This window comes from Diadema setosum, chromosome 13 (genome assembly GCF_964275005.1).
Source record: "Diadema setosum chromosome 13, eeDiaSeto1, whole genome shotgun sequence".
In the NCBI taxonomy this organism is placed as follows: Eukaryota; Metazoa; Echinodermata; class Echinoidea; order Diadematoida; family Diadematidae; genus Diadema; species Diadema setosum.
The window spans coordinates 24,603,403-24,627,211 of record NC_092697.1 but is presented as its reverse complement, the minus strand read 5'-3'; the positions used below and the strand labels follow the sequence as shown (position 1 = coordinate 24,627,211).

Here is a 23,809-nt window from a genome sequence, read left to right as displayed (position 1 = left end):
TTTAAAGTTAAAGACTGATACATTTATTGAAAGAAGTGATAAATAGTTATTGTATGTAATGTATAGAAGTGTAAATAGGATCGTGCCACAAATTATATGTAATTTATTTACATTCAAGCAGATTACTTACACATAGAAAAAAAAAGGAATAATGAAACTAGATGTACCTCACCCGAGAACTAATTTTAAGAAACGTAGTTTAACATATCCAGCCGCCAAACGATGGAATAATTTATCAGACGATGTAAAGCAAAGTGTATCCCTTTTAATATCTAAAAATAAGGTAAATAAATTATATATGTAGTAATTGTTGCAATGAACTGGAACATTGTGCACAATCATTTTCTTCTGGGTTTTTTTTTCAGTATCTTAATTCCCATTTTCTTTATGTAATATGCATGATTTTGTATGTTTGCTTTTGTGTGTTTCTTTGTTCGTTTTTTTTAAACGTTTCCTATACTTAGTATAAAATGTTGTATTTTGTAATCGTATGGTTTTTACTTCACGGACTCACAGAAGAACAGCCACTGGCTTAAGTGAGTGACCCGTGGTGAAATAAAATAAACTCACAACTCAAACTCATTCTCACTTTGTAGGACGCTCTCACATTCATTTCATTTCATTTCATTGACGATGTCCAGAACATTGTTTTTCCCGTGAAAGCACTTTGTAATTTGGATTACTTTTCACTCGGGAACTGAAGCCTCACCAATCTCAGTTTCAATTTAATTTATATATTTGTTTGTCTGTACACTGATATACTGCAACACTGACAATGACTCTCTCAATAACCAGGCATCAAAGTCATCGACCGGCGTTGTTTTGTTTTTGTCTCTTTTTCGAGGAATGAAATGGAACGTTACAGCACCTCAGTAGATATTGAGAGTGCGATACATTAATGCTCTTCTCTCCATTTTATCTCGTTTCGTTTGAACGAGAGATACAACCTCCAATGGCTTTCCTCCGTTTCCCCTTCTTCTTTCCCTAAGTCGCTACGATCGAATAAACTTGATATTTTTGTCGTAAGGGTTGCAGAAAGACCAAACCTTCACTGAGTTAAAGCCTTTCTGTTTGTTTACTGTATCACTTCATGGTGTTCAAAGAAATGCTTTTGGACATGAACAAATACTCCTTGCATAAGATCTTATTAACGTCTTCTGATAGATACGGGAACATGTCAATCAAATGATACTTAATCAATACAAATCAGTACACAATAAACTGCTGCACACCAAATATGTACATGATGTCGCCACATTCTATGCTCAAAATGTCAACAAGTCAAAAGCGGCTTGGGAAGTGCATGTAGGTCCGTACCGTGAAACTATTTTCCACCAAGTCCTGCCCTTCTGCCTCCGTCTCAAAATCGCAAACTCCATCGAATTCACAGTGGCAAACCTTGACCGCAAATAACAGTGAATCCTGCACCGTGCCGTCACTGACTACAATTTGGACAGTCACAAAAGAGGTGTTCTGTGGTGTCCACGTGAACTGGCCCTCGGAATCTGTTGAGAACGTTGCAGGGAAAGAAGGTATAGTCCCTCTTATCGTCAACATATGACCACGTTTGTATAGGGAGGTGGGGGTTGTTATGAAGACACCTCGATCCATTTCCCAGGTATGGAGAAAAAAGTGAAATATCAGCATTTTCATTTGACCTTTGAACCCATGGCCAAAAACTTTTCCTAGAGAATCATTTTCTGATAATGCATTAATAAGTTTCAAGAAAATACCTTCGGGCAATGCATACTGTAGATATTTGGATTATATGTACATGTATTTATGTATTATATTCGATTCGATTTCATTTCATACTACTAGTACATATCAATATTACATTAGAAGTAATGGCACAAGTTATTGTTCCTTGTCATTAATGTACGAAAAAAATATACATACATGGTTTACTCAGTAGTTATAATGATAATTGGTCGAAATCTCAGTTTGGGTTGTACAAAGAGAATTATGACGGGACCTTCATGAAAGCAAGCTTGTTTGGTAGGAAGCCCCGAGTAATCAGTGTTTGTAAAAGAGGAGCAGAGAACGGATAAAATTCAATACTAGGTAATTCATTTTAATAAATAAAAGGGAAACGGGAAATGCTTATATTATTATGATTAAAAAAGAATTACTATATTTTTTCCATCTGTTGGGATATGAGTGTGCGTGCATGCGTGTGCTTGTGTTTGTAATGGATGTGCGAGTCCATATTGCAGCAGTTAGTGCGAGTCCATTATTGCAGCAGTTAGTACGACTACGCCTTCTTACCGATCGATGCTCCCGCGGGGGGTGCAGACCCACCCAGTGAATACGTGATGTTGTCTCCATTCGGATCATCCGCCATAACCTGCAGTACGTAGGTCTCGCCAACTATGACACATAGCGTGCTGCTCCCATCAAAACTTTCGGTATCGCTTATCTCAAGTACTCCAGTGATGTTCGGAGGGAAGTTCTCTAACAACATTAAGGAAAAGTCAATGATAATGTCAATAAGCAAGAAAGCTCTCATGCAACTGTACATATTTTTCTTCACAGGTGTGGGGTGAGGTAGAGAATAAAATAGCAACTCTGGCACTGTGCGTCCATCTTGCAATATTTTCATTTGAAACTCTAACCGACACATGATGCATTTTTAGATAGTGGGAATGCACAATACAGTTATGACTGATTTCAGGTCAGTCACAGAAAAAAGTATGATAATTACATTATTCTGCTACATTGACTTTTTTCACTCACGCGTATTCATGTCGTATCTGTCTATTTCCCCCATCTATCTATCTATCTATCTATCTATCTATCTATCTATCTATCTATCTATCTATCTCTCCATCCCTATATCTGTCTGTATGTCTCTCTCTATTTGTTTTTCAACAGTGTTCAACACCGACATCTTGTCCGAAAATGTTCTACTTTGCCAGTACCGTTTGACCAACAATCTTACCGAGCGTTTGTGCGTCCTCGGCTCTGGAGGCCCCTGTTGCCATGGAATCTGCGCCGAGCGATGGTCCAACCACAAGGTAGTCGAACAGGCACGCCCGATCATCCCCGCAGGTTTCCGTCGCTGCTTGTCTGTCTTCCTCAGTAGCATTACGTAAGATTTCGTCCAGGAAAGGCGGGACGAAAGTGTGGTTGTTGTAATCGTCCCAGGAAAGATCTCCGTACTCAAAGAGAGATTCGTCGGGAGTAATTCTCCCTTGAATACAAGACGAAACGCAAAACACATCAATTATTCTTTTTAGTTCCGAAAATTATTATAGGATTCGCCCGTCAACTCTTGCACAGAAAAAGATTGTGACAATACACGAATAATCGTAATCTACCTCATGTTTCTGATTGATTTCTTAGTTTTAACCATTCTATCTTTAAATTTCTTCTGTAATCATCTGGGTGGAACGTATACCTAGTTTAGTCCGCAAAATGTCTCACCCAATAAACTAACTGTTGTGCGACATAATGCACAGAATAAGCAAATGTCGTACTATGCTGTAGGTCCTAAATGTACATGAAAATTTCTTATAACTTACTCCAAATACTTATCAATGATCCTAGTGAGCTGCACCCTAAATTTGTTAGTCAGGACAATTTCACATGTTGTTGTCTTCCGGTGTTGTATTTTGATCATTTGAACAAAACGATTCTTCATGTTATCAGAAGAAGTGGAATTATGTGTACTTGATTAACGTGTTTTTCTATTGGCATCCGTCAGGTCTTGTACACCATTCAACATGAAAATCAGTGCGTTATTCATTATTTACATAAGAGACGCACACAAACATACACACACACACACACACACACACACACACACACACACAAAGAACAGTTCGTATTAACATTTGCAGTAATTCGCCAACTAAAGGGAAAAATACACACTCACATGATTGGCCGAACTCGAAAATCTGCGCTTCTGTGAGGTTTTTCCCCTCTTCGGGTTGCAGGATTGCACCGTTTCTGAACATGAAGTCATCAGAAGGATCATCGTTCCAAAATCCTTTCGTTAGGAAGGGCAAAAAGTATCCGTGAAAACAACTTGAAATATTCATACACTTTACCCTCACAACACACGCGCACACAAATAACACACCCACACACATATACAAATACACATTTTAATCACATTAAAATCATTTAAAATGTGTTTCAAAAGCACTCTCCTCCAAACCCATGAGTAGGACTACCACATCAGAGGTATTATAATTATTAAGTAAATATACAAAGGGAATCATTGGGTTTTAGCTTTAGCTTATAGATATTAATTCAATATACACTCAGACAAAAAGAAAGTAAACGCTTTTTCAAGTTTAGATTTCTCATAGTAATATCGGGCTGAAAGCTGATGTATTATACATCATATTGAAGGTAATTTAATTAACTATCAACCTGGTAGGTCAACAAAATGGGAAACTTTACGCATGAGTGGATACAACTGTTTTCTCTTCCAAGGCACAAAAGTTAAAAATTGCAAAACTGAACAAGTTGTCATTCATGCGTATGTGCTCTTCCACGGAACAATAAGAACAACAAATTTCACACAAAAAGAAACATAGTTGCAGAAATAAACCTTTGATCTCTACGATATCTCTAAAACCCAAAAGATCAATGAAGGCCAAAAATAATGGAGGAAAATAAAGCATCTTATGTCAAATCTAAATTCAAATGAAATGAGAGAAGAAGTAAAAATCGTAACAAAAATGGTAGAAATTTGAGCTCAATTTCCTGGCAACTGTTTCATTGCTACTCGATGCTACAATTACGCTAAATATTAGACAATTGCACAGCCTGTATATTCTAAATAACAAATATCATCATTGGAAACGAACTTTATATTATGCTGGTCCATTTTTATGGAATGCTTCACCAAGAGACTGAATCTATTCAGCAAAAATACCAAAATGAACTCTTAAGTTAACATGTTGTTGTTTTTTATTCACATGCTTTTTTTTTAATCATCATTGTGTATTATGACCAACACATCATACTAAATTGCTTAGTGTTTTTCTATTTTTTTTTTTTGCATTTTCTGTTCGTTGAATGATTATTTACTGAGTATACTTCTTGGGGACTTTAAGGGTCTGGTCTAGTCTATGTAGATTCCTCCACTTTCTGAATATTGATTTACTTACAGCCTCTGTGTTGTATATTTTCGTATGCCTCATGCCTTGATATAATTATGTAATTATGTTTCATCAGATTTAATAGTGAAAGCAATTTCTGAATTGAATTGAAAAAAAGTCAGAAAAAGTCCATATCGGTAGTTTATCGAGAGAAAATTAAATCAATAAATCAATGAAATAATATCTATGAAAAATATTTCAGTATTTTCATCAGTAAAGTTGGCTGAGGGAGTGACGGGATGGTAAGTAGCTGTACCTAGCAATCCTCTGCCACTTGCATTATTAGCGTATTCCCTCGGTCCATACATTGTTAAGTCGAGTATTCCAAGCTTGAAGGTCACTTCAAATGATGAATCCTCGAGAAGTGGGTTAGCGTACAGGACGGACACGACTGTCTGGTTACTGCTGCTTTCGTTGACAGAATACGACAGAGAAAATAGCGGATCCGTTGAATTGTAGCCATCTGCAGTAAATGAAATGCAAACAAGCGCAAAGTATGATGGATATCTAATCTAGAAAACAAAGTAGAGTACGGATCTCTAACAAAGCATGTACAAAACTCTCACTTCAGATCAGGTCTTGATAAAGTGCATGGATAATTGCGTTGATTTCACACAACATTTGGTGTAACAGAACACCTTAAAAAACTATGTCGTTCAAAATTTAATGTTTTCTCGGAGACCTAGCATATACAACAATCCCACGACAAGCGATGTTCGTACGCATTATGCTTTCTACATACAAGTCGTGGCTAGAACACAGCCATTAGTAAAGTGAGAACAGATTGGAGTGATATAGTTTTTGTTGAGATTGGGTATCAGTTTTGAAGTTTTTTTTTAGATAATGAGAAGCCTCTTCTGAAATATTGAGTTGGTTTGGTTTGGCATTACTTCTTGTCTTTTTCATGCTCTATGACAGATCATATCCAGTTGATACAAAGTATGAAACAATGATATGACGCAGATGTTACAGAAATATGATATGACAGAGCATATCAAATGTCAAGGGGAATGTTCAAAGATTATTTGATTCAAATGGTTTAAAAATGGCCGAGATATCCCCACAACACATGGATGAAAATGAAATGTGGAGCTGCGTTTTCTTAGGACCACTTCCTTTTACTCTATGATTGGATGTCTCATCCATTTCAAACCGATTTTCATCAAATGTATTTTGAATTCCTCTTAGAATTATATGCTCATCAATATCTAATCAGTGGCTTCTAACTATCTTGCAAAAGGTAGAAATCTAAATCCCTATTTCAACCGAACCTCTATCATTTCTTTAACCCTGTCATTACCATTGGTAACTTGCATGTACAGGATGTAAATAGCGATTTGAGGTGGGGCCCAGGAATAGGTAAAAAAGAGAATTGCAAAGGCAAGTCTCAATTCAAACAAAGTATTTCAGATGGATCCAACCGCTGTCAATTACTGATTTTGATACGGAAGTTTAAAAAAAATGGGTGTAAATCGTACCTGACTCGAGAGTGTCCAAGTCCACCATCGTACCGTTGACAAGAATTCCCATTTCAGTTCTATTCTCGTTTAACGTGAACTCCACCTGATACGAGTAGGCATGAAATTTGTACATGAATAAAGTTGGTCCAAACCAAAACAATGAATTATTGTAAAAGAAGTGATGCCCAAATGTAAGTGTAAATTAATAATCTGCATTAACATTGGTTGAACACATCAGCATTGAGGGAAATCGAACAATCCGTTCAAGTTATTATTTTTTTAATAGTTTCGGTGCAATCATCGCTTCATAAGAAAATTACAACAGTTTGTCACGTCACTGAAGAACGATTTTAAAGAAAAACTGAAATTGAAAGAGAATTCAATATATTTTCATTTTCTGGCAAAATGAAGGAACACTTGACCTTTCTCTTCTAGTCTTCCATAAAGGAGGAGAGTGTCATCCTAAACCTAAGTCAGAAACAAGCGTGCTCATGTAGTATCGCAAGTTCACTTTAACGCATTCTTACAGTCTTGCAGAAAGAACCAGCAGTTTTGAGGGTCTATGGGGGTGTTATTTGCATATTATATCTCACTGACAAAAATACCAGTACAGTATGAATAAGATTTGACCTTGCATTTTCGAAAAAAGAAAGTCGAAAGACAGAAAGCGACAACCAATTTGGGGTCCAAACAGAGCAACCTCTGGATGTACCATAAATAACCTTAAAGGGATGGTACAGTATCGGTGGAGATGAAAATTGGGCTTTAACTTTTTTCTTTTATTTTGCGAGATACCAAGAAATCACTTTGAAATAGTACAGAGCATACCATTCTAACAGGAATTCAAAGTTTATTTGATAATAAAAATCGGGTTTAGAATAGCGGAAACATCCGAAAACAAAGTAAAACAAAACGATCGTAATAAAATGTGGGTCCCACACTTTATTAGGATTGCTCTTTTTGGATATCTTAGCCATTTCAAAATCAATTTCTATTAAAGAAACGTTGAAATCCTCATGGAATTACATGCTCTTTCATATTTCATAAGAGGTTTCTCAATATCTCACCAAAAATGATAAAAACCTGATGTTAAGTCTCCACCAAAACCATACGATCCCTTTACAGTTTATTAACTAATACATTTACTCATAGTATTTCTGAATTGGAGGCTTCTTTTTTATTCTTTGATTTAGGGATTTCGGGATCCTCTATGGGTGGGGCAGAGATTACATTTATACATTACATAGCGTTGAAAATGAGGTGATTACGAACTGTTCTACCTATCAATTGCTTATATAGAGCCCTAACTTAGCGTATCACTTCGGATTCTAAAAGCCCCAATGTTGGGAATGGTGCCCATTTGTACAGATTCTATCAAGCTAGGGATATTAGCGACAAAGTTTTGTGAATATATGACCAGCCATTTTTAAGAAGAAGATGAAGGTGTGAAAACTGAGCTCCAATTTGATTTGTCCACACAATCCTCCTTCAAGGATGCCACCTCTCAAATTTGGTGAAAATTCGTTTTGGGTTTAAAAAAAAAATATATGTTGAAAATGTATTTTGGGTACCATTTCCCTTTGAAGACGTCTTATGATGCCTTTCGATGTTTTGTGAAGCAACACATTCTGCACTGTTTTCCAGTGTCCATTTTGGGGTCAAACAAGTGAAGAGTCAAAGTACTCCTGTGACTCTTCACTTTCAACTCATCCTCTGTACTGCCAATCATGTATTTGATTGTTGTGGAGATTTCATTCTTATAAAGTTCCATAGCGGGTCCCTCAGAGACTTTTACTGACCGTTGTAATGCCCTGTGACGCGGCGAATCCAGTGAAGACTGTTCCGGATTCCAACACATTTCCGTCTTCGTCAAATGCCTTTCCAGTCCTTGACTGCAACTTGAATTCGTCGCCATTTGTGTACTCGAGCATGATGTATTCACCGAGCCCATTAAAGGTGTATCCCGTCCCGTCCAGCGTGCTAATATGAGGATCACCAAAGAACCACGCTGTGAAAAAGAAACAAAAATGCATCGTTGCTTATTAAAAATTATCGGAACATACGATATGATTTTTAAACGCTAATAGAAAATTTTGAGACCTGGAAAGTTTTTGTTTTCTCTTGTTGTTGTTGTTGTTGCTGCTGCTGCTATTGATTCGTGTTCTAGAGGGGCGTTGAAGAAAATTTAGCTTGTTTGTTTCCTTGGCAACATTGAGTAACTTTCTAATCCGGCAAATTATCATAATCACTTAATCAACATCTTGCTAATTTTAATACAGGAAGCCTAAAAACACTAAATATACAACTTTTTCAAGGATATTCCATAATGACGAATCCACTTATAACACCAATTCCTGTCAAAAGGTGCAAGTGTCTTAAATATCTCACTTATAGAATGACTTATATGAATCCACTAGATACCACATACTGTTTATTAGACCTGAACAAAGTTTTTCAGTACAAGTTTTTTTTTTTCTCTCTTTTTGTTGTTTATTCGTTTTAGATGGGCACTGAAGTTATCTTAGCTTTGTTGCCACCTTGGCAACCTTAGGGAATCAATTGATATCAACATTACACTAGTCTACAAGAGCACTCCGAGAGAGCAAACCTCCGCAAAGCAGCTGTAATGAGATCAGAATATCACCATTGTGTAGGCACCATATCTTAAACAGAAGCAGAGAGGTATATAGGGACATCTACACAGTACATATGTGAAAATCTGACGACCCATTTTTTAGTTATTGGGATAAGATTCTTCTATGTCTTTTACTATACCAAGACCTGTGACCTTTGACTTCATGACCCCATTTTTTTTTTCTGACTAAATTATAAACAAACCCTGTAAGTTTGGTGAAAATCTGATTATGCATTCTTGAGTTCTTGGGGGATTAAGCTTATTTTATATATTTTGGGCTCCTAGGACATTCAACCATTCAACTTGAAACCTCAAGTTAAATCTTTTCTTTCTAACATCTTCATATTTTAAGCACACCCGGCGAACTGTAAAAATCTAATCATCAACATAAATTATTGAAAGATTGGGTTTATCTTATGCCCTTTCTGTGCCCTCTGGACTTTTGAGCTTTCACCAAGTAAACCAAAATTTAACATTTTCTTTCTTACTTCATCACTATAAACACTCCCAGCGTGCTTAGTGAAAATACGATCATCCATTCTCGAGGGATTGGTGTCCTTTATGACCCATATGACCTCTGATCTCCGATCTCATGAACCCGAAAATGTTATCGTTTCTCTCTTCCCTCATTACAAGAACACATCCTAAAGTTTTGTGAAAATTTGTTCATCCGGTTATCTTATACAGAAACAGACAGGCGGACCAACAGATCTTCATACGGAACCGGAAACATAACATCTGCCAAGCGCAAGTATTACTTATATGAGGAGGTGATAAGGCGATACATAATAGGTTTTTAATTTCCCCACAGGAACAGGAAAAAAAAAACAAACATAAAAATACGACTTTTCAATGATTTCTATATTAAGGAATCATTGTGTAACACCAGTTTGTACTTTGAAATGATGGAAACGTCTGAAATATTGTAATTGGCAGTATGAGTTAATTTGCATGTGCATTAACCATGATCTGGAAAAGTACAATGTCTGTTGTTGTTATTGTTGTTGTTGTTGATTCGTGTTTTAGTCGGGTACTGCCGTAGGCTACAATTGTACACTTGGATGTCACCTTTTCAAAGTTTGGCAATTATCGTCATGAGTCTAATTAGCATATTTAGCTAATTGGTGTCAAATTTGATGTGCATGTTGTTAAACTAAGTTCAAGAAGCATGATAACTCTGATAACATTACTTTTCAAGGTTGATTTTGATAGCAAGGAATATAGTATTTTTTCCAAATTATGTCAACTTGATACAAATGCAATTAAATATTTAGAAAAAAAATTGATAATTAGGATAGTGAGCTGATTTGCATATGCACAAAAGAAAAGCTGCTGACACCATATATCACGAATATCACCTGAAAAAGTTATGAAGTTCGAAAAAGAAAAAGAAAAAGGGCATCTTAAGCGCGTCCAAAAAAGAGAATTTTTGTCTTTTTTTCTGTTCTTTCTTTTTTAGTAAGAACTCAAACCAAAAGAACCGACTTACCAGGCCTGGGAGGTCTGTAACCAAAGCAATTAGCAGTCGGTCGCCGGGACTCATAGTACCAGCAAAAAGAGGAGCTTCTTGATCGACTGCAGCAGAAGTATTTGGGGAAGACATCATTATCTGCAGAGGGCAAGAGTGGAAGTACAAGAAATATTTCTATTTATTAAACAACTCACATAGTCACACACAAGAGTGTTAATGTTTTAATTCATGTCTTTAATAAACAATATCTACAATTCTTCAAGGGTCGCCGGCATTTCCACTTGTTGAGTATCTCAACGCGCTTTACAGACTATTATTACATAAAAAAAAAAACGCGCCACAGAAAAACAAGCTATTATCATCATAATAACAATAATTATTATTATTACTGTTATTATTACCATTGGTTTTAACTCCTCTTTGGCATTAGTTTCTTCTCAGTACAGCTGATTGCTGTTTAAAGGTTTGTCAACGACTCCAACAAATATCAACGCTGTTCGTGCTTTACTGATGGCATTTGAACGAAATGTTCAGTCGTGCAACCCTACATTTCATAAATCTGACAAAAAAGTGAGTATGATATGAGTTAAGGTATAGCACATTTCATGTGCCACCGATCTCACAATTCAATGATGTAAAATTTCAGGTATATATATATATATATATATATATATATATATACATACACACAAATAAACAAAGGAGACTTTTTATTTTAATTTGGAAAACATTATGTATATCGTAAACAAGGCAAAATTCATACAGAAGCGACTTCAATTCAACAGCATTGTGCAAAAGGGAAATTAATACTAAGTAACATATCAAAATCTGCCTTTCACTCTGGTTTCGGTGTCCTTATATAACCCAACGACTTGGAAACGATGACAGGAAATTAATGTAAAAAAGAAATAAATGTTTTGCCAAAAAAAAAAAACAACAACAACAACAACATACAAACACAAACCCCAAAAATATTAATAAAAAAACCTGCAAAGCTGATTTTTTTTTCTCATGTCTACCTTGCAATATTTCTAACTTGATAATACTAAACAGCTGAATGAAAAGGATATCTAGTCAACAGATTCAAATTAAGGCAATTTCGCCTGTGCAAGAACGACGAAATGCCTCGACAGTGCTGTCATTAGTTGTCTAAGCAAGAGGTCTATTGTAAAGATCGGATATACGTCACATTCGGTGAAGATGGGATGAAACAAACAGCTCGCCTGTGCAGCAGCGCACATGAGCAGAGCTAGAGTGGAAATCAGTGCGCATGTTGTGCATGCATGCATTGATATACAGTGCAGGAATCTACGTAGTGATACAGAAGACAAGGTGTCGGCGTTCAATATCCTCAATCGACCATTCTTGTACGAAATGTTATTTAAAAATTCTTGTTGGTATCAGGTATGTTGAGATGTACTATAGCTGACAGTTTCACAGCATTTCAGAGTCAGTTATAAAAGAAAGGTAAATAATTTCGTCTCAAAATTCCCGGATTGCCAATTATTGAGACGAAATCAATCTAATTATTACTCACAGATCCACTGGAGGAAATGAAAGTAACTCCACCACCAGCCATTGGAAGGCAACACGGACTGGTAGTGACTTGAGAGCCAGAAGCCGCTGTATCCGCGAACCAAGCCTTGCTGTGTGTATGTACATCGAGGTCCTCCGCCGTAGAAGAAGTTAGGTGAACGTGATTGGTAACAACCGTAGGCCCAAGGATGCCATCGCCGTAAATAAAAGTTAACTAGAAGTACACAGAAATATTTCGTTACGTGTGGTGGGTTTTTTTTTTTTAAGTTTGTTTGTTCATTTCCATCTGAGAGATGGCTGGATAGCCCATATTCAGCTACGTTTAGCTGGTCTTCCATGGGGTCCAGTTGGATGTGAGAGTGATGAGAGTGATAACTTATTACCTGAAATTGAAGAGTACGATTAAAACCATACTATTTCTATCATGCTATCATACGTACAATGTTTATTTGCGCACCAGAAAAAACACATTACCTCACTGGAAAACCACTGTAAAAATAATGACAAAGATAAAACAACCCGCATCTTATTCAGTTGGCCCCTTTGGAAGTCTTAAAAACTCATTTCAAAGTCAAACTGCAAGTGACGACAACCAGTGACAACGTCACAATGTACGAGCAACATATTTGGCGATGATGATAGATATTGTCCGGTCCGGAAAGGTAGAACACTGGTTCAGGGCAAAGAACCTGTAGCGATCCATGATGCGGAAAGGTTGGTCGGCGATTAATATAATATTCGAGAAAAAAAAATCTTCACAAATATACGCATGTCATATCAGACCAATTCCAGTACTTCCTTTGTCATTCACTCCCTCTCCTTTCTTCATCCTTCGTCCAGTCAAATAACACACAAAAAAGAAGAATTACGTACATCTACCAATTCTAGTATATACAGGTATGGTATTACCGGACACCATGGTAATTCCGGACACGCACATTTTTGCGTAATGATGACATTCAGTACGCGCGAGACTTCGTATATCAGCCTAAAAGATCGTTTTGTGGACCGAAATAAATAACAAACGCGGCATAAAAATGTAAAGACGCGAAAAAAAAATCACATTTTACTTCAGATTTATAGTTGAGTGACCCGAAACTCGTCATAGTTAATATTTATGCATGTTTAAATCACATTTCGTCACTGAAATTCTATGAAGTCCCACTCACATACACGAGAAAATGCTGAAGATTCCAATAGAACCACAAGTTCACTGATCGATACCGGAAATTTGCACCTGTAGTCTTCAAACGCGAATGATGCGGAAAGTTGTGCGCTATTTAGGAAGGGGCCCGCAAAGGCCCGCAACTCGTCACCCGCGTTTCCCATAGACAAAGCACGTAAATTTGATTGTCGATTTTTCATAAGGTTTTATCGCATAAACTGTCCAAAAATGTTCAAAATAGACACTTTACCGTAAAATACGAAATTTGAGCCTCATTTGCCGATCTTTTCTTTCTCGTCCGCTCGGTGAGAATGTCTACGGTGATTTGTAGGATGAATTGTGATTCTGGTGCAAGGACAAGGTGCGAAAGACGTCGATTATTTCGTTGCGAAAATCGTGTACGGAATTATAATGCGATTTTACACCACGCAAAAAGACAACTTTTTAGATAAGGGTACTAGTATATTTGAAGTCTATTTTGTAAAAATCAGAGTGAATAATTTTCGTATTTTCGCCGAATTTGTAATTTTCAGGACTTTGTAAATAACTCGTGCTATTTTTGGCCGAATTTTCGTCCTCTGAGTACGGAGTTCAGAGCCACGAAAAAAAAAAAGTCCTGTGATACGATCAACTCTCCTACAACCCCTTCATCTCAAAGAAGCTGACCTCCGGAAATGCCCACATCGCATAGCAGACCAGACCCAGTGCAAAACATATCTTATCAAACCGAAACCAACGACCTAACTTTGACTTGACCTACGGCAGTACTCATTTTGCCCTTTGATCGGACAGTGTTCGACCTTGACTTCACTTTGACCGGAACCAGGACCCCGGAACACCTATTGGACCGGAAACACCCTTTCCGGACCGAGCATTATTTAAATCCCCAATGATGATGTGTGCCACTTCATTTCACTTCATATATTTTCCAATATACAATTTTTCGTACGTCCTGTGCGCTAATTCCCTTCTACCACATCCAAACATAAGCATGTTAAGAGCAAATTTCATGCCAAATTATACCTGCCCGTTTAGAATAGACGGGGCAGAGCCCTTCCACCAACACAAGTTGGCTTTATTCATATTTGCGTTCAATAGCGGATGCATTTTTAACCAAGGGGCAAAAACATGTACAGATAATATGCTGAGCGAAAATCTCATATAATTACATCTGTTCTCACTACAGTACTTTTTTTCCCACCCCGGTACTCTAGTTCTTTTCACATGCAAGTGCTGTGCAAAAATTAAACTACTATTTCCAAACCGGGTTTACCATAATATAATTCCTCTTTGATATCATCTGAACTTACATGGTGGATTGAAGTTTGGGTAGAGATCATGCGGTTGCCCTGCTGACACAACGGCAAAGTTGCATGGGATATATCTCCTATCTCTCTCTGCCTGTGCCCAAGAACAAGGACACGGCCGACGCCTCCAGTAAAAGTAGAAAGAGTTGTACAAGGAATAACTACTGTACCGGTACCAGTTGTAACAATATTGCTTGGGGTTGGTGAAGTATGACGGATTTCTGTCCAACCGATAAAAGTACCGACCCATCTGACCGCTCGTTCCTACTTGCTGATCGGGGCGGTAGCTGCTCCGGATATCCTCTACTGAGTAGCCGGTGAACTCGTTGCGCCTGTCTTGTAAGTTGTTGTATCCGATACGAGCAGCCGTGCTTTTCGACATAGAATTCCAGGTTATACTATCCTCCTGGAAATTGATGATAACCCCACTTCGTACGCCATCGGTGAAGAGAATCGCTTGGTAGGTTGACAACTGAAACATAACATACAATGACTATCAAACTTGGACAATTTAGTATGTTGAATTATCATGAAAACACCGAGGCTGCAGCATCATTGTACAATGACATGTATACATGACTAAAGAAAGTGAAAACAAACTTTGACACCATATTTGATACCAATTAAAACTAAGTCGGGAGATAATGTGGTAGTAAAAGCAACATAACTTCATTAACCTTCAGCGTATTTCTCTTTTGAATATCTTAATTCAAATGTAAGATTCAGAATTTTAAACAGCAATCTACATCCTGGTGTAGACATTAGTCATTATGGAAATGTGCATTTACTCCAAGATCAATGAGTGCTACTAATCTATACTATGTGAATCTTATATCCCAATGTAATAAATTTGTTCTGATTTCTCGACGGACAGATCTATACAAAGATTCCAATGAAAATACAGCAAAAACATGCCTTACTTTTGAAAAAAAAAATAATAAAGAAATCACGCATTTGAATTGTCACCATAGTTGAAACCTTTAAATAGTATCATTGTTATTTTTATGTATGCTTTCAAAAGTCAATGTATATCTCGCAGTCCGATCTCGCCGAATGTTCCGTTCCGTTCAGTTGTGCTAATATGACAGACTTGCTGACTTTTGCTAATTGATTTCATTGCACTTAGAGTAGCAAAGACATGCTAAGGTCATAGAAGGGGGGGGGGGGAGGGGGCACGTACCTCATCTCCAGATACTGAGCCAAATGGTTGAACGTCTACCCATGTAATCGTTAACATGAAGATCATGCCATTGAAAAAGCTCTCGGAGCGCATGTCGCTAGGTAGTCCTGCAGGTGCCGCAAGAATTCTCCTACGTATGTCGGCAACGGAATCGTAAAAACTGCTTGTTCTGCCATATCTCCAGTTGTGAACCTGGCAATGTATTCACATAAAAAAGATGCATTGACTAGGCCTTGTCCCTTGCTCATGAGCCAGTTTGCTTAGAAATAACCAACCAAGCAAATAGTTGTACGCAAACGAATACAAGCTACACTTTTAGCCTGTTAGATATATATATATATATTTGCTTGAAGATATTTTTGAGAAAGAAATAAGTATTGTAATACGAGTTTCCTAAAATGCACAACTATACGGATAAAAACACACTACTTCCTGACACTCATGCCACCAGCACAAGACTGTATTGAAGGCAGTGTGTAAATACGGCAGAACATATCAAGAATATGTAGGTGGCAGGTGTTACATTTGGAAAATATATAAGATTACATCACTTTAAAATCAATAATTGACTATCATCATGATAGTCGCGAAGATAACATTACAATGTTTACTTTTGACTTTCAATTTAAGGTTATATACATGTAGGGTTGAAGATTTACGGGAGACATTTCAGGAGGAAGGGGATCAGCTGCAGCAACACTTAGTCATCATTAGTATTTCAATTAATTGCCTCATTTCTTTTTATTTCTTTTCATGTGGATACTGCTTAAGGCTTTAAACCCAAAACCTGATGACCTCACGCAAACATAATATCACTCGCATGTTTTCTAGCAATCTATGTATTTTGCTCAGACAGCACAATATAAACCTGCAACATTATTTTCTTGTAACCAGGCTTGCAAATCAAGTTGCATACTTACAAACACACAAACACACATACACATACCTTAAAGGGAATATTCATGTACATTTCAAAATAATTTTCCTCTCCTAATGTTCGTAAATCAATTTGATCACTTAAAAGGGATGGCTAGTAACTTATCAGTGGGAACCAGTGGGATGATTGTTCCAATCATTGTGGGATTCATTTAAGAGTTAACGGGCCGTTCACGATCGCCCCGTTACTGTACAGGCATGCTAACCTAGAAACATTGAACTGCACATTATTTGAATATGAGACCATTCCGAAGCAAATCATTTTCACACAACAATAGATAATTATGTAATGTACTCTTAAATGAATCCCACAAGAATTGGAACGATCATCCCCCAGCATTCCCACTGATTCCCACTGATCAGTTACTAGCCATCCCCTTTAAGTCGTAGGAGAGAGAGCAATAGCATGGTCTAGTTGAAAACAGACTCGAACGCATCAGATATGTCAGAAGAGAAAGATTGACCCAGGGATATGATTTGAGGTGTTCTTGTTCGACAAGATATCAAGAGAATATTGTTTATACAAGATATGACCCGTTCACTAATGACTATTCCCAGAACCATAGGGCCATGGCAGGAAGGGAAATCCATTTAAAGTACACAATGCACAAGACAAGTGGCTCTCCTACTACCAACTTCCAGAGCAGGGCTGCAACACCCAACGTATCGCCTGCTACTATGTCTAAAATTCATACTAAACGTGCTACTCCCATCAAATTAGTATCATTTTTGGCATTTTATTCGAAATCATAATTTTTATTGTTGTAATACATTTCTCACTTAGGCTGCGGTCACAATTCAAGCGGGGTTCCCACTATCACGATTGGCGCCACGATTGAAAACGTGGTCTTAATCGTGAAGCAATCGCGGTGATCTTGTCAGATCGTATTAGATTGTATCAGATCTTGAGGTCAATCGTGGCAATCGCGTTAATCGTAAAAAAAAAATGGACTGTTCAAAAATTTTCTGCGATTAACACGATTAATTTTTGATCGTGACCATCGCATCAGATTGTCTTGGATCGTATCAAAAGGCAGCTAATCTTATCTAATCGTGCTTCTTAATCGTGTTGATCGGGATCGACTTTTTCACTTTTTTTTCTGCTTATTTTGCACATTTGCCCTTATTTTACTCGCGAATCGTATATATTTTGTGTTCCGCGAGGTTGAATAAGAAAGGGGTGGCACAATGAAATATAAAACAACACCACTGAAACATCCACCAGAAACAGAATGTTACTTTTGAAAAGTGACCATTGCCGTGGATGTAAGGTAACTCGTGCATGACTATAAAGATCACTGTCATTATTTTTCACATAGAAGTTAGTCAATAAGTGTTGTGTTGTATCGTGGGTTACAAGTAACAAAACTTAGGACTGCAAATAAGGAAGGAACAGAAAAGGCGTGGCAGTTAACGTCTCGGGTGTTTATTGCAGAACTGTCTGTCTCCAGACATGCACTCATGTATATAAGAACAGTTTCAATAGGTGGGGTATTGGAATGTATGCTGACACCTGAGGCACATGCATACTAATACACAGAGGTTACATAATGAGGTTACATAATGAATGTCAGGGTGTCTAGACACTTTATGAATATGCGTACTGTAAATCTGAATATCTGTAAACACAACATTCTCCCTCTCGTTGAAATTACCTTCATGGCACTCATCCATTACAATATACTCCAAACTAATTTCCAAATTGATCAGTGTTTACACAATCCTCTCAACATCATCACATATAAAACCTCTGCCTTAAACTGTTACTCTGTATCTCTTCATTACTGATACATCATGACAAAGGTGAGTTTTTGTTTGTTTGTTTGTTTGTTAGGTCTTTTTTTTGTGTGTATATATATGTACAGTCCAATACTATAGGATGAAAACCTTCATCTTTCATATTTTCCTTTCCAGACATAAAATGACAATTGAAACTAGTCATTCCTTTACACATGTGATGGAACATTGAGTGTTTTCTCTCTAATTAACAACATATTTTATATCTACACCACAATCAGTTTCTTGTTTCCTGATTGCCTAAATACAAAATGAATATGACTGATATTTTTTTCAATACCTTACATAATCATGTAAGTAGCTGGGCTCCCTCCTACTTCTCAAACTTCTTCTTACGTCATGCTGTACCCTACCTCCTTCCTCTTTCCCGCAGACCTCTCTATCCGTCTCTCGTGTCTTCTCTGCGCCACATGGAGACAAATGAAATGCATTCCAAATTGTATGATCATCTAGTTCATAGGTTGCTTTACCTTTTTGTTTGATGATTTGACGAGGTTCTCCAAATTTCCTTTCACCTTTTTGAACATACCTTTGCTTTTTGACTTTTACTCTGTCTCCGACCTGAAATCTTGGTGTACGAGCTTTCCTTTTCTCGTCTGTGTACACTTCAGACTTCTTTTGTTTTAGTTTCACCCTTTGTTTGACTTTGTTTCCTTCAGATACCTCTGATTTGTGCTGCCCCTTTGTATTTGGCATTCTACCCTGAATGTCTAACTTGGTCCTTAATTTTCTTCCATGAAGTAGCTCTGATGGTGAGCAACCTGTCGTTGGATGGGGCGTACATCTGTAGGCCATCAGGAGCTCTAGTAGAGTCTCCTTCAGAGTACCCTTGTCTTCAATCAAAGCATTCTGTATACACGACTTCAATACACGGTTGAAACGCTCTACTTCACCGTTCGAACGAGGATAGTACAGTGATGCCCTGACATGAGTGATACCGTGTTGACTGAGAAATTGCTCAAATTCGTGTGATACAAATTGAGGTCCGTTGTCGGAAACCAAATGGGTGGGAATTCCCTCTCTGGCAAATAGAGATGTGAGTGTGTTTATCACTGCTCTGGAAGTTACACTTCTACACAATGCGACTTCAGGCCACTTACTGTGGTAGTCAATTACAACAATTTCTTGACACGTGACACATGACTTGACTTTCTCCTCAACCACCCTGTCGATACCTGGAAACCAGTATGTTTCTCTCAACCTTTGTTTTGTACGTACTATACCCTGGTGTGCTGAGTGAGCAAAGTCTACGAACTTAGCCTGTAGGGATGATGGTACTACAATTCGATCCCCTCTCATTACAATGTCATCTACTACTGACAACTCATCCCTCAGAAGGAGATATGGTTTGATTTCTTGAGGTAAGGCCTTGTGGTTACCTGGCCAGCCTTCCTCGACATACTTTCTGACCTGTACCACAACTCGATCATTACTAGTCGCCACTTTCAACTCTTCTAGGGTTACTGGGGAATCACTGATCTGACTCAGAACATACTCGTCTTCTTCTACTACATCACAACATTCCGGGCTATCCATTGGTAACCGGGATAGTGCATCTGCCACATAATTCTCTTGGCCAGGTTTGTATTCTACAGTGTAGTTGAACTGTAACAGTTGCGCTGACCAACGTGCTATCCTCATGGTTTGTCTATTTGAGCCCCTAGTACTCAACATGGTAACCAAAGCCTTATGATCAGTCCTGAGCACGAAATGTCTACCCCAAAGGTAAGTGTACCACTTGTTACATGCCCAAACACAAGCCAATGCTTCCTTTTCACCTGTGGAGTACTTTCTTTCAGCAGATGTCAACGACCTTGAGGCAAAAGCTATTGGAACTTCCTGCCCCCCTTTGACCTGGCTAAGTACTGCTCCTAACCCATGATCGGAGGCATCTGTTGTGACTATGGTAGGTAAGTTTGGATTGAATAAGCCAAGAACAACTCTTTGTGCAATTGTACTCTTGATTTGGTCGTAAGCCTCCTGTTGTTCTGGTCCCCATACAAAAGGTACGTCTTTACACAACAATCTTCTCATTGGTTCTACAACCGTGGCATAGTTAGGTACAAACTTTGCATAGTAATTCGTCAAACCTAACACTGATCTGAGCTGACCCACATCTGTCGGGTTGGGAGCTTCAACTATGGCCTTGACATGCCTATCATCAGGCGCTAAACCATGGCTACTCACAGAGTGCCCTAGGTAACTGAGTTCTGACAAGTGAAACTGACACTTACTGGGATTCAAACGCAAACCAGCATCTTGCAGTTTGGTAAGTACCTTGTTCAATCTAGTGTCATGCTCTGTCCTGTCCTTGCCGTACACAATGACGTCATCTAGGTAACACTGAACTCCTGGAAGTCCTGCTAGGATCGTACTCATGAGCTTCTGGAAGGTGGACGGTGCTGATGCCAATCCAAAACAAACTCTTTTGAAGCGGTACAATCCATCATGAGTGATGAACGCGGTGAGGTCACGACTCTCTTCGTCCAGCTCGAGTTGGTGGTATGCGGATGCTAAATCCATCTTAGAGAACACAGTGGATCCTTCTAGCTCAGAGAATAGCTCTCCAATATCCGGTAATGGATAGCTATCGACAACAATTGCCTTATTCACCTCGCGCAAATCTACACACAAACGAATATCACCTGATTTCTTTGCGGCGACAACGATGGGCGAGACCCACTCACTAGAATCAATTTTCTCGATCACATCCTCCTTTTCGAGCCGCTGCAACTCCCGCGAGACCTTCTCCTTTACTGACAAGGGTAATCGTCGTAGTTTCTGCTGAACTGGAATATGATCGCTTTTCACCTTGACGCGATGCTTGAAGTTTCTCGCTTTTCCCAAGCCTGATGAGAACAGCTGGCAGAACTTCGACGAAATAGGCACCTCACCGTTGTCTGCTTCGACACGGTCAATGTCGGCCTGGACTGTGCTGCCGTGGATCTGCAGACCCAATTTGTCGATGAGGTCCATCCCTAGAAGCATAGATCCTCTGTGAACGACATAGAACGTAGCCACTGCTTGTCGACTGCCCACTTTAGCTGTGGTGTGGAAAGTTCCAAGAACGGGGATGTCGGCTTTCGAGTAGTCAGACAACTTTACTCGCGCTGGCTGTAATGCTTCCTTCACAAAGTGTTTCTCGTAAACGCTGCTCGGAATGATAGAAACACTTGAGCCAGTGTCGACTGTCATTTGTAAATCAACTGTCCCTGCGATCCGCACCATGCACTTAATGGAACTGGCCGGGTTTGCGTTGACGGTAAGGACTTGTTCTGACGTTCCGACAGTTAAGACTTCTGACTCGTCTTGAACTTCACGAATACTCCGTCCTGCACGACAAACTCGAGCCCAGTGTCCTGTTTTGTGACACTTGAGGCATCTGGTACCTTTTGCTCTGCATGTGCGGTCATATGTCGCATGGTCCTTGCTTCCACAGTTTCTGCAACTACCTTGTGTTTTCTGTTCCTTCTCATTCCTGCTCTGTTTAACCTCCGAACCCTGTTTTCCCCATCTTTTCTGCTTGAATAGCTTTTGAACGTTCTGACTTTCCTGATGTCCTTGAGTCATCGCTTTGGAATCTCGCTGTGCATCTTCGATGCATCTACTGCAGTCGAGGACTTTCTGTAGTGTCAGATCGGGTTCAAGTAATAATCTTTCACGTATACGGGGGTTAACACATGCTTCCACAACCTGGTCACGAATCATTTCGTCTTTCAAGTCCCCAAAAGCGCAGTGTTTGACCAATTCCTCTAAGGCTGTAACGTACTGCGCAACAGTCTCATCAGCCCTCTGTCTGCGTCGTCTGAATCTGTACCTCTCAGCGACCACATTGATGCGAGGAACAAAGTAAGCTTCAATTGCTGTTAATGCTGTCTGATACGCATTTCCAGTAAGGCGTGGCTCTGACGCAGATGCCGTACCAGTGTTCAAAGAGTAGAAGATTCTCTGTCCCTCTGCTCCTAAGCAATGTAACAGAAGCGCCTTTTTCCTCTCGGGCTGAAATGTATCACTCCCTGATGCCAATAAATAGTTTTCAAACTGCTGCTTCCATAATGGCCAAGGAGTCGGTGGGTTACCAGGGTGTTGTAAGAAAAATGAGGGTGGAGGTATCGAAGACATTTTGGCTAGAACTGAACTGAAGTCAGGAATGAAATTCAACAGTTATAAGTGAAACAGCTTCATCCTCGTCGCCAGAAATTATGTTGTATCGTGGGTTACAAGTAACAAAACTTAGGACTGCAAATAAGGAAGGAACAGAAAAGGCGTGGCAGTTAACGTCTCGGGTGTTTATTGCAGAACTGTCTGTCTCCAGACATGCACTCATGTATATAAGAACAGTTTCAATAGGTGGGGTATTGGAATGTATGCTGACACCTGAGGCACATGCATACTAATACACAGAGGTTACATAATGAGGTTACATAATGAATGTCAGGGTGTCTAGACACTTTATGAATATGCGTACTGTAAATCTGAATATCTGTAAACACAACATGTTGCAATGATTTTGCTTAAGACATTTTTAAAGCGACACTATTTTAGGGGAGTTATATACCTTTCTATTGAGGGTGTATGTTGGTTTTGTTAAACACTGTTAAATAAAACAATAAATCAAGCCAAAACAACCAAATTGTCTATACCATATAAAATAAAAATGCATAATAAAGATCATGATACATACTATGCGAATATGAAGTCAAATACAAAAGCAGTCCTATCAGTTCGGCCAACTTTCTTATATTGATTATGTTCGCATTAAAAAAGATCCCATCTTCTGTTTTAGTTTCAATTTCATCTTATTCATGTATTTCAAAGGAAGGTGAAAACATTTGTCTTGATCTTTTTTTTTTTTTCTGGGGAAGATGGGGCAATGATCTGATCTGGAGTATTCGGGGTTTTTTTTTGTCGTTTTTTTTTTTTTGGGGGGGGTGGGGGAGGGTGAGCAAGTTGATTCAATAATCTATCAATTTCTTTAGGTTCAATTAGAGGAGGGACTATCTGAGGTTGTGGCTGGCCTAGATGACGCTTCTATCTGATGGTAATGTAATTGTCATTCCCAATACTGCAAAGGTCACCTTCTCATCATCCTCAACCTCTTAACCCTTGTCATCACCAATGGCTGTGGATAGAAGGCTAAGTCACACTGCAGGAGTTGAGGAAACAATGAAATCCATTTCAGCCGGACTATGATATTCCCATTCGGGT

General features: G+C 38.6%; 1 protein-coding gene across 1 annotated transcript in view; it reads right to left on the bottom strand.

Moving 5' to 3' along the window:
* LOC140236503 (uncharacterized) overlaps positions 1-23,809 on the bottom strand; it is a 123,879-nt gene that overhangs the window by 81,065 nt on the left and 19,005 nt on the right. The window contains exons 10-20 of the mRNA XM_072316424.1: positions 15,869-16,060; positions 14,692-15,160; positions 12,218-12,430; positions 10,699-10,818; positions 8,374-8,582; positions 6,593-6,677; positions 5,371-5,577; positions 3,878-3,991; positions 2,942-3,193; positions 2,269-2,454; positions 1,318-1,505 (exon numbers count right to left, since the gene is read on the bottom strand). Coding sequence (XP_072172525.1) covers positions 1,318-1,505; positions 2,269-2,454; positions 2,942-3,193; positions 3,878-3,991; positions 5,371-5,577; positions 6,593-6,677; positions 8,374-8,582; positions 10,699-10,818; positions 12,218-12,430; positions 14,692-15,160; positions 15,869-16,060 — 2,235 coding nt within the window. The remainder of the gene's footprint in view (positions 1-1,317; positions 1,506-2,268; positions 2,455-2,941; positions 3,194-3,877; positions 3,992-5,370; positions 5,578-6,592; positions 6,678-8,373; positions 8,583-10,698; positions 10,819-12,217; positions 12,431-14,691; positions 15,161-15,868; positions 16,061-23,809) is intronic.